We start from the raw sequence: 19,613 nt of genomic DNA, 5'->3' as shown, positions 1-19,613 counted from the left end.
CTCTAAAATATCTATCATGTCATGCACACCCCACACACACCTCCCGGGTTCATCCATGACTCCCTGTTATGCTCAGGATGACCCAAGTCCCTATGGAGACCTATAAAACCCACTTATGCAGGGCCCCAATTTCTTCTCCAGCCTTGTCTCTAGACATTTGTGGCTGAGTTTTCCATGCTTGGTCAACACAGGCTTTCTTCCAGTTCCTCCAATATGCTCTACTCTCTCTGCCTCAAGGCCTTTGCACAAACCTGCATGGCTCTTAATCTGTTCTTCACATGTATCAGCCTCAGTAACTTACTTCAGCAGGAAGTCTTCTTTATTCCACAACAACACCACAAACACAGCATAGGCCATCTTGATTGCATGTTCTGAACAGCACTCCATATTTTCTTCTGTGCACCTGGCACACTTGTGTTTACACACGATGTCTCTTTCCTGTGATTATCCACAAGCCCTGGAAGCCAGGAACTGTGTCTGTCCCGTTGCTCCACATTCAGGAGTGCATTAGACACAGACATGCATTTGCTGAGGCAATGAAGCAATGCATGCCCAGGAAGACCTTGGATCTGAAATATTCCACTGGATACACTACTTGCTTTAAAGGCACGGAGAAACACAAGACAGTATTTTCTGTTTTGGGCTCTACCCTATAGAGATGATGATTGATAGCAAAGTTCAAGTTGAAGTGTAAGGCTAGCACGCAGGAATTCTGGCAGATGAACAACCTGCTTAGGAAGTCTGTTCTTGCTTCCAACTATCAGAACGGCACTATTTTCTTTGGCACCAAAGGATCGAAGACTGTGTGTACTCAGGGAAATGGTTAGACCCGCGGTGTGGAGTCGCCTGACTGAGGCTCAAAAAATAATCAAGTGAAAGAGGGTTGTGTGAAGCCTGGTGGGGGGACATTGCCTTTCTCAGCAGCTGCAGGATTGGAACATTCTCCCCTGTGTCAATGTGGAAGTGAATGAATTAAGCTCCGTTTTATTCTGTGCCTGGAAAAATACAGGTGCTGGAGGTGCATAGTTTCGGAAAGCAGACCCCAGATGCCAGTCAGCCTCAGCTCTTGGAGAGAGTGTCCTGGAAGAAAGAGTCCACATCCTCAGACTGTGGGGTTCTCACTGAAGTGCAGAAAGATTGGAGCTGTGGATTTTCCTCTTTGGGGGCTTACATGCCCATTTGAAAATGTGGCCAAAGCAAGGGACCCTTCTTCCTCTCTACTACTCTACCTACCGTAAAATGTATATCCGGGTGAAATCCCCCATCCCTGGGCATCCCTAGGGGGCCACAGATTCATGTTGAAAAATCCCAGTGCCTGGATCAGAAAGAAGTTAAGAAAGAACAAGGATTCGAAAGTTAAGTGACGTGAGGGCTAAAGAAGAGAAGAAAAATGGTGCTCTCTAATTAGATTTTCCCCTAGTTCTCCATTTTGAGAACAAGTCTATTGGCCCTGAGTGAACATGCATGTCCCAGTGGGATGAGGTAGATCCCTCAGGCCTGGGAGGAGCCTTCTGGGTGGAGTCTGAGTACCCCCCAGACTTAGTCCTCCTCGGTAACCCACCCACTGAAACATAAGCAGCGGGAGGCTGCGGTGTTACTCTGTTTTATTCGCTCCTGGTCCCTTGTGCCTAGCTCGGTGCGTGGCACTTGGTAGATGCCCAGTCAGTATTTCTGTGAATCAGTTAGTCCTTCCTGGGTTGCCGAAGTTCACTCTGTCTTCTCTTTCCTTTTGTTCCGAATTTATCAGATCCTGTAGTTTTGATTTGCTTGTTCAAGAAGACTTTTTTTTTTTGGTACTGGGGATCAAACTCAGGACCTTGCATTTGTGAGGCAGGCGGCAGCACTGAGCTATATCCCCGGCCCTAAGAAGTCTTTATAGAGCATCTCCTAGCCTTCCAGTGGACGATTATTGGTCTCTAGACATAGAATATGCTGGTTGAAAAATCCTGCTCCAGGGTCCTGCTCTGAATTAAAAAAATCTCAGTTCTTGAACTGCAAAATAGACTAATAAAAATTAAAAATAGTAAAATCTTAGTTTTCCTGCTTGGAAATGATGAATGGCTCAGTTTTCTCAACTGAGGGTATAAAATACGGGATGAGAATGAAACAAGGTCATGCAGTTAAAGCATGTAGGGTAATTCTTGACCCAGAGATGCATGCTGTTTTCATAAATGTCAGCTGTAGTTAGGCGTGGTGGTACAGGCCTGTAATCCCACCAAGCCGGGAGGCTGAGGCAGAAGGGTCCCAAATTCCAGCCCAGCCTGGGCAACTTGATTATACCCTGTTTGAAAATAAAAATAGTTTTAAGAGGGCTGAGGATACAGCTCAGTGTGAAGGTTCTGGGCTCAAGTACCAGTACAAAAAAAAAATAGAGAAGTAAAACAGTCACCCTTTTTTTGGTTATTGCCTGGCTCCTCTGCCTGTAGGTCACTGATCCTTTTGGGGGTCATCTCCAATTTCTAGGACCATAGTTCAGAACTCCAGAAATTAATCATTGCTATATATACAGCAGGCATATGTCTCCTTCGGCTGGTACTAGAATGTTCAACCATGGCTGTAAGGCTTGGGAACATATACTTTTTCTCCTTCGTTCTTTTTTTTCATATTTTAATGTCAATTAATAAGCATGAATCATTTGTATAATTTAATAAGCACTGTGTAAGAGAAATATTGTCATAAAAACTTGGTTACTGAAGTTTACTAAATCCGTGGTGGGAAATAAGAATATTTTACTGTCCAAGGGGTGTAGAAATGATTCCAGGAAAATTTGTCCATTTTGTCCCCAAATTAAAGGGCCCAGCCCAGGCATCAAGAAAGCAAGGGCCTGTTCCTGAGTAGACAGAGATGCGTCGTACAGGTCTGCAGATACAGGGTTAAGAAGCTCTGTGTCCCAGGGCTCTGTGTCCCTCCTTAACCACTGTCCAACTCCACACATAACTTTGGAGAAGCTGCTTAACTGTTTAAGCCTCAGTTTTCTCATCAGTAAAATGGGAGAAAAAATGGGAAAATTTTTCCTTAGAGATTGTTGTGGGAATCAATATTAAATTCTTCACACATAAGACTACATCTGGAATACATTGCTTTCCCCTTCCCTTTCTCTCAAATAGCACCTGCAGCGCCATCATTCTTTATACTCTATGCCTGTGCATTTTGCAAACATGTATGTAAATGTCTCCATCTTGACATTTAATCATCATCTCCAATTGATCCTGGCCAAAACAGATTTTCTGACTTCCCAAACCCATCCCACAAACTGCTGCGCCCTCGGTTTTCTGCATCTGGGTCAATGGTACCAACATCTGCCCAGGGGTCGAGCTCAGAGCCTGGGGGAGGGGCTTCACTGCTCTTCTCCCCATGCTTCTGTTCCCGGGACAGCTCTGCCTGTATGTCTCAAAATCCATCCATCCTCACCACGCCCCTGCTACCTCCCCAGAAAGAGACCCCCTCTGGTGTTGGTGCCCCCAGGTCCAGCTCACCTGCTGTCTCCACCCAGGTCCCAACAGCCCTTTCTTCGCGGTGTAGCCAGAGAAAGCATGGACAGGTGTATGTCAGGATGTCCCACCGGCTTGCTCGGGACCTTCCAGGAACTTCCTGTGGCAATGGGAATGCAACCCAGACGGTCCCCATCTTCACATCTCCATGTGGGAAGAGGAGCGAACTTTCCCTGTAACAGGCCAGATTGGAAGTGTTTTAGGGTTTGTGGGCTAATTAGGAATCTGTCTCAAAGTCATCAGTCTTCTCCATTGCCACCTCTGTATCTTTCTCCTTCCAACCTTGTAAAAGTGGGAAAACAGTTCTTAGCTCATGAGCGATGCACCCAGGCTGAGGGCTAGATGTGGCCCTGCTACAGCGGCTAACCCTCACTCCTTCCTTTTCCCAAGCTGTCTCCTCCTGTGCTCGCCTCACTTGCTCCCTGCCCTCAGTGGCTGGCCTGTGGCTTTGAGCATTCCAGTTGTGTCCTGCTTAGAGCTCATGGCCCCCTGCCTGTGTCCTGGGGGTCTTTGGTGTGGCTGAAGTCCTGCCTTAGTTCATGTCTCTTCTCCCAGGAGCCCTCCTGGGGGTCGCCTCCACCCAGGGACACTGGCTCTGGGCCAGCCTGGTGCACTTGTTGTGAGGCTACCTAAGCTTTCACTTGTGCATTGTCTATTGGTTGAGCACCCCTAGAATGCCCACTCCTTGAGGACAGGTGTTGGCTTATTTGTCTCATTTCCTCCCCAGTGCCCAGAACAGGACCTGGCACTTGGTGGTCATTCCAGACTTGTTTGTTGGCTACACTTATAAATGTCAGGAGGAGAAGGCCATGTCGCCAGCTAGATCTCAGCCCCTGCAGCACCTCTCCTTTGCAAAAGACGGCCCTCTCCTTACATCTCCAGCCCTGTGGGATCTACGAATGCAAAGAGGAATGGGGCAAAGGCATCGGGTTGTGAGGGGCACCCGGCTCCCCATGCTGCGGGGCCTGAAGATGAATCCATGCTTGCACAGGGTTGGGGGAGTGAACTGGGCTTTGAAGTGAAGGAACTGTCCGGCTAGCAGGAAGCTGATGTCAGTGGAACATCTTAGATGATAAGTGTTGAGAGGAGCCAGGGCTGACGTCTCTGGGGGAGGCAGTGAAGCAGCTCCTGGAGCCAGTGAAGCCCTGAGATAAACACGCCCTGCCCAGAGCTCACAGCCAAGCCAGCCTGCAAACCCATCAGTACAGACATTGCTGGGATGGGCTTCTCCGGCCTCCATGGGTCATGGTGGAAAAATCAGGTAGTTCTGGAACCCACTTCATGGAGCATAGTGCCTCCCGGCTCCAGGCATGATCCCTGGGAATCTCCTTCTAGGGGCCTATTGATTGGCAAACTGGAAGGGCACATCTGGAAGAGCCAGGTGTGCCCTCCTCCCACCCTACATGTCCACCCTGTTTGCTGCAGGCCAGAAGCCTCAGAGATATGTGCTTGGATCAGGGTCATTGCAAAAGAGAGCCTGAGTCCCTTCCTAGGGCCACTGTAGGAGGCCTTGGGAGTGGGCTGCAGAGAGTGAGCCTGGGGAAGATCCCAAGAGTACTTGGCACCTTGCACTCTCAAGTTCTGGCTCAGGGCCAGACAGTGAGCCCGGCTGAACCTGACGTTCTGGAACATGATGCGTGGGGCTTCGAGCCAGGGTGAAAACTGCCTCATGCACCGGACAGGGACCAGAGCTGCCTTGGCCCAGGAGCCAGGTTAGGGAGTGAAAAGATAGAGCAATCTCTTCCTTGGATACAACCTGGAGGGGGAGTGCTGGACAGGAGGGCTGTATGCTGTCCAGCTTCGGGGATTTCAGGTCCCAGATCATGAGTCTAGCTCTGGATTTTAGTAAATATGACAGCCTTGTAATAGGAAGGGAAATGTGACAATAACACAGGGCAAACTGCAGCACAGCTGTGCCTTAGGAGCCCAAAGTAGGAGGTCGGACACACTGGGATCTAACCTGAGTCTGCTGTGACCTGGACCCGTTACTCGACCTTTCTAGGCTTTGGTGTTTTCACCTACACAACTGTAATGGTCAATCTTGATGTCCTGGTCCCATTGCATTATTGGGGTCAATTGAGAGGATAATGAAAGTCTTTGTAAAGTTAAAAATGCTCAAGTCCCATGTAACTTGATCCCTAATCTAGTGGTATAAAGCAGTGCTACCAGTCAGAGCTCGCAACACGCAGTGAGCACCAATGTGCCCGACAGTGTGCCCCAGGTTCAGATGCACCCTCACAGGCCCTCATGACAATCTAGTGAGGGGCCCCATTGTCACCCCCAGGCGCAGGTGAGGTAGCAAGGCACAAAGAAGTTAAGTAACTTGCCTGGGACACACAGCTAGCCCGGAGGACCAGAACCTGAATTCAATCAGCAAGTCTCATAAGGGTGCACTTGGACCTCTGGCGCCTCCACCACAGATCTTCCAGGCTCCCAGCCCAGCCCGGGCTTCCTCGGAAAGATAACCAGGGCCTGTCCAGTACAAACAGACTCATCCCTATCTCTTCCTTGCAGACCAGCTCAGTCCCTGCCAACTGCAAGAGTCTGGTGTTTACCACCTGCAGGAGCTAAGGGTGCCAACAGGAACTGCCATCCCCACCAGTCCTGGTAAACGGGGAGGGATGGCACGCAGCAAGGGCTCCTCCAGGTTCTGGAGGGCAGGCGCTGGTGGCTGGAACTTCCTGGTCACGGGCAGGCCCTCCTCAAAGTGTGCTGAGTAGGTCTCAGATACCATTTCCTTCAGAAGGCAGAGGCCGGAGCTGCCTCTGCAGAGCAGGCTGTCCTTTGCAAATTCTCCTTGGCAGGAAGGGAAGAAATGCAGTCAGCGCTTCCTCTGCACATCGCCCCCTGCAGGAGGAGGGGGCTGCTGCACTGCTGGGATCAAGGGCAGCTAGGTGAGTTCAGCCGACAGAAAGAGGTGGGTTAGGGCTTCTGTGTCCCTCTCTCTGAGAAGCCCTCCATGGACTGGTGTGGCAACAGGATATGAGGAGAGCTAGAAGAGGAACCACTGCAAGAACCATGGTCTTTGTCCTGGATAATAGAAGAGCCGGACAGCACGATCATCAGATACCCAAGGGCTGTCCAGATGCAGCCTCGTTCCAAGTGGCCTCCATGGGGGAAGAAGGATTGGCAGAGAATCATCTAAAAATAAACAGAAATACCACAGGTGGGAATGCATCCAGAAGGCCAGAGAAGCACTTTGGGGGCCCAAGATGTTCACCCCATCACTGCAGGGCTTCAGACTGAGGCAGGAGGACCTACTAAGATGGGGACATGTACACTGGCAGAAAAGGGACTCAGGTCCAAGCTTGTGCAGCCCCGAGAGCCTGAGGTTTTGCAAGAAGGGAGGTGGAGAAATGGGATACAGCTCTGGAATGTAATGGAAATAGTGTAGCATGGTCAAGCCCAGGCCTGACCTGTGCTGGCCTTTTCCAGCGCCCCCATGCTAGACGTCAGGTCTCCCTCCTTGTCCCACCTTGACCCTCATCCCAGAACCTAGTCTCAGCCTCTTCAGCTCCTGGAGACCACAGACTCACAGATACTCTTCCTTCCCAGTAGACTGCTGGCTTCCCTGCCTCCCTTCCCTCCTCCTGCCCATCCGTGTCCTGCCGGTTGCTGGGTAAGGCGCAGGTGACTCACTGGAGCTGGACCTGTTACCTCTCTCAGGCATCAGGATGCCACAGCCTGTATTCAAAGCTCAAGCCTCAGAGCAGGGTTCTCAGCTGTGGGCAGTGGGTCAGCTGCAGGGCTGTGAACCACAGATGGTAGGGGCCATAGGTGTACATAACTGACAAGTTTCTGGGTGATGCTGTTGGTAGGGGGTCACACATTGGGAACCATTGCTCTGGAAGACCAGAAATATTCCAGGGCTGTTCAGAGCAGGCTGGTTCTCTGTAGCCTCCATGGATGGAAAGAGGAATGGCAGGGAACCATCTAAGGAAATGTGCAGAAAGGCTGCAGAGTCAGGCAAGGACGTGCTGGAATTCTAGCTGCACTCTTTCTGAGCTGTATGTCCACTGGCAATTTGCTTAACACTCCCCTGCTTTCCTGACTTGTACTGTAAAATGCTGATGGTACCACTTTCAAAATTTATTTTGAGGAAGGAAGATACAAGTTTATGAAGAGCTTAGGCAGAGTCTGGGACATGGATGTGTAAATATGAATATTAGCAGTTTTGGTGATCAGAGTGACATGGTGGAAGTTAAGGACATTCCAGGCTGTCCTTGAAAGGGTAGAGAAGTCAGGGCAGGAACCGGTACAGGTTCTTCGCCAGTTGTGCCCCGGATATGGGGGCAGTGCCACTGTGTCCCTTCCTATCTGCTCCTTGCTGGAAAGGTGAGGACTCTTCATCATCGGGCCCATCCTTCAAACCTCACACATTCTGAGTGGCTTTCACTGTGACTCTGCAGGGGCCTGCTTGATAGGACACAAGGACTGGGTGAGGAGACATCGAAGGTCTGTTCACAGTACCGGGGGAGCCCATGGTCTCTTTAGCTCCCCACTCGTGTCCTGTGGTCCCTGGATGAGTATTTGTAATGGTGGAAGTGCAGGCTGGAGGCCCAAAGCAAGTGGGAAAATGCAGGGGTAACTTTAGTGGCCTCTGAGAGCTCCTCAAAAGTGGAAAGTCCTCTGGGAAAACACACGGCTGACTCTGCCCTGTGGGACTCGCAGCCTGAAGCAGGTTCCCCCATGGGATCTTGAGAACTTCTCCATCCAAAGGGTCCCATTTAAGATTTATTTGAGACATACGGCGCCTCCGCCCCCAATCTGCAGTTCTGCTTTCCAGTTTGTTCCCTGCAGACAACTGTGGTCTGAAAATATTACATGGAAAGTTCCATATTTCAGGAGACGGGGATAGAGTGTGTGAGAGAGCACATTCAAATAAAGTAACATTTGTTTCAGTATACCATAATTGTTCTCACTTATTATTAGTTATTGTTGTTAAGCTATTACTGTACCTAATTTAAAAGTTAAGCCTTATGAGAGTATATTACAGGAAAGACTGTACATATGAGCCAGTATGATCTGCAGTTTCTGGTCTCTGTGGGCGGTCTTGGGGTGCATCCCCATGGATGTGGGGAGGGTAATTCACTTCCTTTTCAGTTTACCTCTTGGAGAGCCAGGGTGCTCATGCACATATTAAACCTCCAGACATTTTTCAGTTAAGCCGCGCATGTAAGGCTGTTGAACGTGCGGAACTTTGTTTCTCCCAACGAACTTTGGGAAGCTAGTTTTGGGGGAGTTTACAGTTTTCTAAGTGCCTTCACACATAGTAGCTCACTTGATTTTCAAAGCAATCCCGAGGGGGAAGTATGCTCCTGCCTATCTTACAGAGTAGGCTGAGATGCAGAGAGGTTTGTTTAAAACACTATCCATGACTGTGCAGTCTAAGAGAGGGGACAGAGTGCATTGGATGGGATTTTACTAGTAGTAACACAGGCCATTGAAAACAACAACAATAAAACAAAAATTTGAAAAACTCACTAAGTAGCCAGGCACCTATTATTTATCAACAGCCTTTCAGCTATGACTACACTTATGGATCTTAGGCTCGCATTCTGATTATGATGTTATCATACAGAGAGACAAAACTGTGCAGGTTCAAAATGCGGATTCTGTATCCAAATGGGCTTTAAATCCAAGCTGGGCCTCTTACCGGCTATATGACTTTGGACAAGTTATTTCACGTTTTTGTGCCCATGTTCCTCTCTGTAAAATATAATTCTCATAACTGTGTCATAAGGTTACTATGATGATTCAGTAACATAGTCCACGCAGGTGTCTCAGAATGATACTTGACGCAAAGATTTACGAAAGTAATAACTGTCATTGCCTTTGTCATTGATACTAATACTGTGTAAAGTCCATTTGCCTCAAGAGGGTACCTGGTCAGAGCCAATGGGTTCCAAGCCTGGCTTGGCCCTCTCATGAAGCTACTGTGCAGCTTTGGGATGCTCATTTACCCACTGTGCCTGGCGTCCTCCGCGGGGGCAGGTGGGACCATGGTTGCCATCTAGCTGGTTCACAGAGTGGTTCTAAGAAAGGCTGCCAGGGTAACTGGTGTGGCAGTGCATTGCCAAACATAAAACCAGGTCATGGTGAATTCTCCATGTCCATATTTGGCTGCAGCATGACCAGGAGGTAGCTGCGGGAAGGGATTGGGTCAGCTCTGGGGAACCTCTCTGCTAGCTGTGCTCCAGGAGCTGGGATATGGCCAGTGCTTCTGAGGCCAATCTGACAGCAGTAATGAGGACCAGTGGAATTTCATGGGCCAGCACAGAAGCTGAGAGCAAGGCTTCAGCCACACTCAGCTCAGACTTTTCCTGTGCTGAACAATGGCAGCCTCGCTCTGGGACTTCCCAGCTGTCCTTTGTTAATGTTCAGACAGAAAGTGCCTGTACACACTGTCTTGGGGATGCGTCTCAGACATCTGGTTCTTCCCATTACCATCATCCAGGGCCAGCCACGGCCTGTGGTGCTCAGGGAAGGCCCAATCTCCTGGGCTGGTGAAGGAGCAGGTTCTGGGAGCAGACTGTGCACACGTGTGCGTGTGTGTGTGTGTGTGTGTGTGTCTGTGTGCGCATGTGCACATGTGCCTGTGTGTAGCCACTTCCTGGAGGATTAGGATGCTGAACCAAAATGGAATTGGTTTACTTACTGCTTTGTACCAAGGTAAAGGTCTCCCATGCCTCCACCATGTAGTAGTTTTCAACCCACTTTGAGGGCATTTGCTGAATTGTTCAATCACATAACTTTTCCATGGAAAGCAGCTACATTCGGTCCAGCAGAAGGTTCTCAGGAAGGGTGGCCCACAGCCCCTTGGGAAAGACACTGCCTCTTCCACTGCTAACCTTAATCCCCAGTGACTAGAACTGGCCAAGAATGAAAGGGCTGCTCCTACAGGGAAAGTAAAATCAACAAAACCACACTGCGTCTCTCCTCCCCCAAAACCACAGCGGCAGAAAACAAAAGCAAACCAAACCCAATAACCCCGAGCAACCCAGTGAGACTGAGGACAACTCCTTTCCAAACTGTTTTTCTGAATCACTCAGACATAAAAACAGAGTGCAGGATGACAGTTGGAACCAGAAAACTTTTAATGTGTCAACCATAGCTTTCCAGGTTTCCGTGCCCAAAGTTCTGTGGCAGGGAGTTTTGTTTTGTTGTTTTCTCTGAACAGTTTTCTTTGGCCTTACATGAACCCCTGGCCTACTTGAGTGGTCTGGGTAAGCCTAAGATAAGTCCCTAAGCTACCTTCCAAAGTGACTGAGGTCCCTATGCCCTGGGTCAGTCAGAGCAGGAGATGCAGGTCCTGGGGTGTGGGGGAGGCAGTTCTGGCTGCAGGGAGGCCCTTGAAGAGGGGGATCAGAGGTCACGCAAGATTGCACAATTTCAACCCTTATCTGCCTCCTTGAGGTGATGGGGGAGGAGCCCCCAGGCTGGAGATGTTGAATTGAACAAATAAATACCAGGGGCACCTGGCAACTCTCAGATTCACAAGAAGAGCATGCCTGGTCTTTGGAGATAGATCTGCCTTGAAAAAGTCAACAGCCACCTCCCCTGGAGCTTTCAAGTTAGCCTGCAATTATTCATCCATTCGTCCCGAAACTTTTACCCTCAGTGCTGTCTACATTTGGTGGTATCTTGAGAGCTATTCAGGGAAATACAACATAATGTCTGCTCGCTAAAACATCTTCTTCTAGTGATATTTGGAAGGAAATGTCAGGGTCTTTGGATCTCTTGCTGAGGGCTTGTTAAGGATGCCATCATGCCCAGGAGTTCCAGCCTCCCAGTTCATTTGTGTTTTTTGTCAATATATTTTGCATAGACTGCACAGGGTATGAAGAAACTAGACAATAGAAGAGGATGATCTCTAAATCCCCTAAATCCTGCCATTCTGGATTTGTTAATCCCATTTATCCATACCAACGGTAAACCAAGTAGTATTCTGAGCTGACAAAGATGAGCAAGATAGAGTACTGGTTCCTAAGCAATTTATAATCAAGAGGCAATCGCATTAGCATCAGTGCTCATCCCCACAACGGTCGAAATATACTCACCCCATTTACAAGGGGAGTTGGACCATTATAAAGGCCATAGGAAAGAGAAAGCAAGTACTGAAGACCACAGAGGTGGGGATGAACAGTTCTGTTGGAGGAAAGGATGTGAGAGAAATTCACCAACAAAGGTCAACAGGAGAGCGTTTGGTGGAGAATGGAAGGAAAAGTATTTTACCTGAGGGACAGAGAAGCAAAGGAGTAGTGGGATGGGCAGAAGAGTGAGCAGCCCACTGGGGCACTGGGAGGGGCAAAGGGAAACATTCCTCCACCCAGAAATTCTCCACCACCACCTGACCCCAACCACTGATGGTTGAATTTTATGAGGGGCCAAGAAGCAACAAATTAAACCCTGTTGAGGAACACACTGAAGGCTGTCAATATGTGCACCAAGGAGATGCCTTTACATAATTTTTCATCTCAAGAGAAAAGAAAAAGGGTGAGCAGAGGGAGAGAAATCCTTTGCTAGCCCAGCCCATGCCTTTCCAGGGGCGTATTCATTCATTTGTTGGCTTGTCAGTGTGACATTGTGTCTGCCCTCCTGAAAGCCATACATCTTACTTTCCAGCCCTCTTGTGGCCTTTGACCCCCTGTGGACCCCAGTGTTCTCAGGCTGACCTTTGGCAGGGAGCTCCCTCCCTCCCAAGGCTGGTGGAGGGGACATGGCACTTCCTGTGCTTGGGCCGTCCTTGTCGCCAGCTTATAGGCAAGAGTCTTTTCTTCTCCAGGAGGATTAGTGCTTTCCTTCCATTTGATTCTCAAGTTCTGAAAAGCCAACCAGCTGGGAACTTCTATGAGCCTTTTAATTTTTATACCTCTTCCTTTATATCCAAGATCTCAGAGTCCCCTCAGAGTGAGAAAGAGGCCACCTGCACACGGTTGTCCTCAGTATCTCAGGAATGGCACTTGTGGGACTTCCTTTCCTGCCTGTGACATGACAGTAACACCCCCACTGCCAGGATAGGGAGTCAGGCAGGCAGACCTGAGCTACACTCCTTTTTAGTGGCTTCCAAGTTGGACAACCAGAGCCAGTCCCTCTTCCTCTCCGAGCCTTGATCTGCAAAATGATTTATCTTAGCATTGCTGTGGCAAGTCAGTGCTACTCTTAGCCCCACTGTCGTGATGTCTAGCAATAAGCTACCTAGCGCACAGCCTCTGACCCTTCCTTTGTCGTTCCAGTTCATGCACAAGCTGACATGGCCCCCCACCCACCGCCTTGTTCCCAGGCAGCCCACGTGGTGCACTGGGAACAGCCCAGAGAGCGGCCACTGTGTCTGAAGTTCCCAGCCGCCCCCACTGCCTCTGCTCTTCTCCCCATTAGTCACTGCTTTGGCTGAAGGAGTGGGAGACCCCTGTTAAACCAAAGTACTGTCTGGGAAACACATTAAGGCCTTAACAGCTGGATAGAAATTAGTTTATCAGACAGAGGCTGGGCATGTAGGAGTTAGTACTGAGGAGGAGCCTTACAGACCCTTGGTTTCTAGGAGAGGGAAAGTGGGACTATGGATGGGCAGCTCCTGCCCAAGGAGGTGGCAGTGGTACCATGGGGATGCCAGGCCCAGACTCTGCTGTTGGCCTGATCTCCTGCCCCCTTCATTGTGTCTCTAGGAGCTAGTGTGGCAAGCAGCCTGGCTGTCCTTCAGGAGTTTGTACCATGTGCCTATCATAGCTGCTGGCACGTGCTAAGAAACCCCCAGAGAAGTGTATAGAAGGAAGAGAGACACAGGAATAAGTGAGTACGGGGTGACATGGGACAGGTTTCCTGGATGCTAGGGATGGAAAGGCGATGGAAAGGCCTGGAGTGCAGGACAGCAGGTGGAAGGCAGATGCAGCTTCTAGGGTCAGTCCCAGCAAGGCTTCCACAGTACCGGGACTCTTCACCTCCCCCTGGTTAGAAGTACAAGACAGACCACACACAGGAGGTGTCTCTGCCTGGGAGGGGCAGCACTGAACTCTCGGGTCCAGGCCTGGGTCAGGAGGCCGTGAGCTGACGAAGAGTCCAACAGTTGGGAGGAGGAGCCACACCGCCAGGCAGAGCTACAGTTGATCAACACATGTTGATGTCTTTCCTCTAATTCACATCGAAAGCCCTTGTGGATGGTGACAAATGGGAGGAAGGAGAAGGGAGGTTTGGGGAGAGGCAGTTTGGTGGATGTCAAATAAGGCCAAGGTATGGGATTCTAAGGGGGAGCTTCTGTCCACAGATCCGCATGGTCCTGACACTTGCTTGGGAGAGCTCACAGCTGTTACCCTTTAGAGCCTCTCCTGGTGATCATCAGTCGTCTTTTCAGGTCCTCATGCCTCATCCCCCGAATGGCTTCCAGAGCCATCACCTTCCCTCCAGCCTCTGCCTTTTCAGAGCTGTTCTGTCCTTGCCACCACTGCAGGTCTTCCTAAAGTGGAACTTGGACATACCACTCTCCTGATTTATGAGTTAAGGGTAGAGCCCCCTTTACAGGGTCTGAGTTGGCCTCAACCTACCAAAAAGCTTTTGATTGGAGACCAAGGGCTCATTCAACAACTTTCAGGAAATGTGTAGTTTTAAATGTAGCAATCCCAGAAAGTACAATGAATCTATAGATGCTAACCCAGAAAATGCATGGGCACCTAGTCTTGTAGCATTTTCCACGTGACCAGAGGCATTGTGCACACACCTTCCTACCCAGTTTCAAGATCCTCCTGGTGAAAAACGAACAAACAAACTCAGCAGTAGGCAGCATGTGCTTTGTTTGGCCAATAAGATTTTATTAAGCTTTATTTTGGGGAAAAAAAGCTATTTTAGGACTAGCTTCCAAATCTATATCTTAACATGAAAATACACTTTCTCAGATGAAACATGCTGTCCCGTTTCTAGTACATTCCCCCAGGATGTGCCCCTTCCCTTGAAGCTGCAAATATTGCTGCCCATGTTCGTTCTCTGGGCACGTGTGTGGAGGGCCACTGTCAGAGAGGTGTCCCTTGTGGTCAGGCAGGCTGAGCTCGGGCCTCGGGCAGGAGGGCAGCTGTGTGCTGGGCCTGGCTCAGCCCTCGCTGCAGAGAAGGCTGCACGGACTGTCGTAGCATAGTCGTCAACAGCTCATATGGGTGACATGCACTGAGCTCCCACTGTGGACTGCACACTGGTCTACGCGCTGGGGACACAGTAGAGGAATTTGTCACCTGGTGGGACATGGCAGAAAAGATGCAAGAATACAAGTGAGTTCAGTTAATACAGTGAGCGGTGAAGGAAGGACAACCATGATGGGATAGAAGAGAGTGGGAAGGAGTCAAAAGTCCCTCTGAGTGGGTGACGTTAGAAAGGAGACGATGGGCAGGTCCAGGGGGAGCAGTGTTCTAGGGAGTGGGCCCGCTAGGTACCCAGATCCCAAGGTGTTTGAGAACAAGAAAGAGGCCACTCAGTGTTGCTGGAGCAGTCAGCCAGGGGCAGAGGGCAGGAGAGCAGCTGCAGGCACAGGAAAGACTAAGAGTCTAAGGTGATTTAACTACGAAGAGAAATCAAATCCCGAAAGATGTAGGTAATGCGACAACATTTTGATCTAATTGGCATTTTCACCTTTTTTGTTTTGGTACCTGGAATCGAACCCAGGGCCTTGGGCTTGCTGGGCAGGTCTGCTGAACTACATCCCCAGCCGGAACTGGCATGTTTTAAAGACCACTTTTTAAAAGAATAGGATCCACTTCATCACCTCCTTCATTTTGAACAATTCTAACTACTGAAAAGAATGTGTAATAAGTTAATTCCATAAGTTCCCATCAGAACTCTGCAACCAGGAGAGTTGCAGATCCCAAATGTCTCTGCTGCCCAAGGCGTGAGTGCTGGAGCCACCTTACTGTGTGGAGCGGGAGGGCTGCAGAGCCTTTTCAGGCTAGGGAAGTTGTTGGGGTTCCCTGGAGGACCGCTGTCAGATCACAGGGTGTTGGGCGCAGGTCCTGCGCTGGGCTAGTCGGCCAGAGTCCGGGAGGAGGACACAGGGCAGTCTGCAGCAGGTGGAGGCCAGAGAGGAAACAAAGGCCGCCTCCCATGTCTCCGCCTGGCCTGTCCGCTCCTCCCGCCCTCCGGGGCGCGGATGTCCTTTCTCTGGCAGCAGCCAGGTGCGTTTGAAAACGACCCAGCCCGGGTCCTTACGTAGCAGGAAATAAACGCTGCAGGCGAGCGCAGCGTGGGTGTGCGGTTCCCACGGTGCCCGGCGCGGTTCGGGAAGACCTGGGTGAGTGCGGTGCCCATAGAACCCGGGATGGAGCCGAGCGCGCGTGCGGAGAGGCCCGGGCTGGCGGTGCTCTGCGGGCCGGGCGGGCGGCCCCTCTCTGGCTCCCATCCCTCTCCCTCCCGCCCCGGGCCGTCCCGCCCACCCGCGCCCTCCTCCAACGAGTTAAGTACCTCCTAGCTCCGACCCTCTCTCCCGCTTCCTCCACCCGCGCCAGCCAGCGGCTGGCGGAGGCAGCAGGGTGGGCGAGAGCGCGGGACCTGAGCGCCCGGCCCCTGTGCCCCCGGCTGGGTCCCCTGCGCCCCGCGGAGCCTCGGGAGCAGCGGGAGCAGCACGGTGCAGAGCTGTTACCGCCGGGGATGCCTGCGGGGCGGAGCGCGGGATCCGGAGCGAGGCGGGACCAGGCGGCTTGCGGGCAGGTGCCTCGCCGCCGCCTCCTCCTTTCCTGCCCTTCTTCCGCTCCCCCTTTTCTGCTCCGGCAGAAGTAAGATGAGCGTGATGCTGTGGCGCTGGGAGCAGAATAACAACACCATGAAGCTGGTAAGGGAGGGGCGCGAGCCCCATGGACCCCACTCCCTGGGCACTGCCCTCCCCCCGCTTCCCTGCAGGAATTGCGTCCTTTGGTGGAAAGCCCCTGCTACAGCACTCGGTATTTCCCTTGTGAAGATTTCAGGGTGTGTGGGTGGGTGTGTGTGTGTGTGTGTGTGTGTGTGTGTGTGTGTGGTCGAAGGGGGTGGCTGCGGGGTGTCTGCTGCCTTAGGAGATCAGCGGGCTCGCAGGCTCCTGGTGGGTCAAGTCAGCGTGGTCTCTGCCTCCCCCACCCCACCCACATTGTATCTGGATACTTTGGGATGCGCCCCAGTGTGGCTGTCCATTGCGTTTGGGTTGGGGGGACGTGAGCCCCCCATGAACGTGCAGGTCAACCTGTGTCTTCGTTCTCTGTCCAGCTTGTAAAGAACCACTCAAGTTTTCAGGTCCTTTTCCCTCCTCTGTTTTCAAAAATAACTGTCCCTCCCTCCCGAAGAGGAGAAGAGGAGCGGAGCTGCGTTTGCTGAGCTGCCCCAGGAAGTCTGAACTCTTTCCTCATCACTAGCGGGAAATGTGATCAAAGCTCTTCCCTGGGGTTTGCATTTGTGATTTGTTTGGTTTGTTTCCTCAATCAGATGATTTTAACTGGCAGGGTCCGTAATTCTCCACTAAAGTCAGCTAGGGAAGTCAGTTAACCACCTTGGATATTTCTGGCTGAGCAAAACGGCAGCAAGTTCTTACCTTGTTGAGCTGGTGCCAGGATACGAAGTAACATTTGTGGACCAGACACATAGTAAAGACTCAAAAAAGAGTAGGTTTTATTTTTTGATTTTTTTTTTCCCCCTGTTTTGGGTGGTACTGCGGATTGATCCCAGGGTTTCACGCCTGCTAGGCAGTGCTCTAGCTATAGCTCTTTTTAAATTTTTGAGACAGGGTCTCCCTAAATTGTCCCATCTGGCCTCAGCCTCCCCAGTAGCTGCAGTTACAGGCGTTTGCCACCACGCCCAGCAAGAGTAGGTATTAATAAATTGGAATTCATAGTGATTGGGGTTAGCATTTGAAAGATGTTACCAAAAGAATCACAGCAGCTGCACAGGTTACCAACTACTAAATTAACTTCAATCCCATTCATCATATAATGAAGTTATTTGTTGGAAAAAGTGGCACCTTGCTTTTCATACTTCGTGTGTTATGCTTGGCCAGACTGACTTTGAGCTACTATTTTACAGCTTCGTTTAATGTGCTGTAACATTAGCAGACGTTATGCACCTTCGCTCGCTGTGCTATGTCGTGATTCCAGCTCTCTAATCCTTTCCTGGAATCCTACTCCTCCCAGACTGCTGTGGGAGAGTGCAGTCTCACCAGCTGTCTCCGAGCTACACCTGAGATGCCACTGGAACATGCCACACAGCAAACTTGGGTCCTGGTCTCACCTGAGAGGTGGCCAGACCTAAAGGCTTTTAAGAAAAAATGAAACAGAACAATTATTTGCCAGGCAGGAAGCCATAGAGTGTCCCCAGGGATGGCTGCTGGAGCATTTTGGCAGGTGGCCACCATTAGATCTGAGATGTCCCCTGTGCGCCACTACTGCAGGCCCTTCATTCTAGAAGGGGAGCTTTCCTCTTTGTGGGTCAGAGGTCAGCCTGTATGGGGTCTTTCTGGGTCTTTAGACCTGTCTTCCTCTTCAGATTAACTGAGGACCACCCAAGGTAGTTGTGGTCCAGTGAAGTGCCCTCTCCCTGTCAGGCAGAGGAGAGGCTAGAGGGTCTCAAACAACCTGAAAGCAAGCAGGAGACAGCAGTTTCCATCCTCTGCAACCCTCAGCCCCCAACACACAGGCCAGAACAGGTGTGGCTGGGTCTCGACCTTCAGAACCTCGGCTATTCTCAAAATGGGTCTCAGCTGTTCTGCAGAATCCAGGAGCCATGGATACATCAAGAGTAGATGCATCTTGGGTTTGCTTTTTGTTCACTGATATAGACAGATTGATTTAGTGGTTATTTGCTGTGTGTATACCCTGTGCAGAGCAGAGCACAGCTTTTCTGGAGAACCGTGTTGTGTTCATCGTGAAAAGCTTAACTGGCAAGTAGTTCAGGATTTGAATTCCAGTCCTGCCACTTACGAGTCTCTGAATCCATTTTTCTTTTATTTTTCCATTAAGTGTATTGGTACATTTTAGATATACAATACAGTTACATTCATCATTGAGGTCTTACACCTTTACATGATGTATCTTGGTTCTTAATTTTTTTCCCCCAATCCCCTGCCCTTCCTTCACTCTGAATCCACTTTTCTTGTTTGGAAAATAGTTTTACCGTACTTTTCCCCAGAGAGTGAAAGATGAAATGAAATAATCTTAGAACAGGATCCAGCACAGAGTCTCAAACATGGGTGTCTATTAAATGGGAACAACTATTACTGTATTCTTATTTTCTTCAAGGGTAAATGATCACAGTGCGGGTCTCCAGTCTGCGTTGTGCTGTTGGTTGACTGGTTTGTTCTCATGGGCCGGGGGGAAAACAAACCTTTCTTACCTTTGAACCATTAGTGGCTCTTAACCAGAAGGAGCTCACTGGGAACATGTTAGAAGTCAATTGTGTGTGAAAACAGCCCCAGAATGGGGCCTGGGGCCAGAGGTGGGTGCCTGAACTTTTATCACTGATGCAGTTCAATAAACATGAAGTTGGTCAACCCACAGCTTGAGAATTCACTGTTCTGGTTGAGGTAAAGGTTTTGCTTAGTGTTTTATTTTAAAGCTAATCGGATAAAAAAAATAAATAAGGCCAAGAGTAAAGAAGAAGCAAAACTTGCATCGGGATGTGTTATCTCTGTGGGAGAATGTCAGAAATGCACCTGCCCACCTAGGATAGAAGGCAGGAACTGTAGCTCCTACTTCAAATGCAACAGGGACACAGGCCTTTAATGAAAGAAAGTGAGAGGAGGGGACTGCTAGGGCCTGAAGCACCGTGGGGAGGGGATGAGCTTGGATACCGCTGAAGCTTGACCTGGGTGGTTCTGACATCCTCATCACTCCCAGTTGTTTTAAATTCTTTGGGTCTAGGCAGGGCAAGAAGAAACCATGGGGAGACTTCTGGAACGGCTTGTGTTCTCTGAGAAGTGGGAGAGCCGAAGGATGGTGAGACAAAAGGCCCTGAGAGAAGCTACCCTTGCAGCCCGTCCCAGTGCCAGCCCCTGGTATTTGAGTGGTCAGAGCTCCGCCCAGGAACTCCTGGCCATGTAACTCGGGGCCAGTTGCATAGCCTCTTCCAGCCTCGGTCTCCTCAGCTGTGTGTGGGATCACAGCACCTCGTGAGAATTTCTGTGAAAACTGG

The 19,613-nt window shown here is 50.3% G+C and overlaps 1 protein-coding gene across 16 annotated transcripts in view; it reads left to right on the top strand.

Moving 5' to 3' along the window:
* The window catches only part of Nav2 (neuron navigator 2), a 665,125-nt gene that overhangs the window by 352,544 nt on the left and 292,968 nt on the right, over positions 1-19,613 (top strand). The window contains exon 1 of one of the 16 annotated variants that reach the window (XM_087211235.1): positions 15,633-15,756. The exons of 14 other annotated variants lie outside the window; for them this stretch is intronic. Coding sequence is in view for 1 of the 2 variants with exons in the window: in XM_087211231.1 (XP_087067357.1) it covers positions 16,243-16,293 (51 nt within the window). In the remaining variant the exon portion in view is untranslated. Of the gene's footprint in view, positions 1-15,632; positions 15,757-16,159; positions 16,294-19,613 lie in introns of those variants that run through there. One more of the 16 variants, XM_087211231.1, reaches the window with a different exon arrangement.

This window comes from Heterocephalus glaber, unplaced genomic scaffold (genome assembly GCF_053883595.1).
Source record: "Heterocephalus glaber isolate CG9 unplaced genomic scaffold, H.glaber_assembly_v1.0 deba00001428, whole genome shotgun sequence".
Lineage (NCBI taxonomy): Eukaryota > Metazoa > Chordata > Mammalia > Rodentia > Bathyergidae > Heterocephalus > Heterocephalus glaber.
Note: the sequence above shows the minus strand (reverse complement) of the source record. Positions and strands in the feature narration are given on the sequence as shown.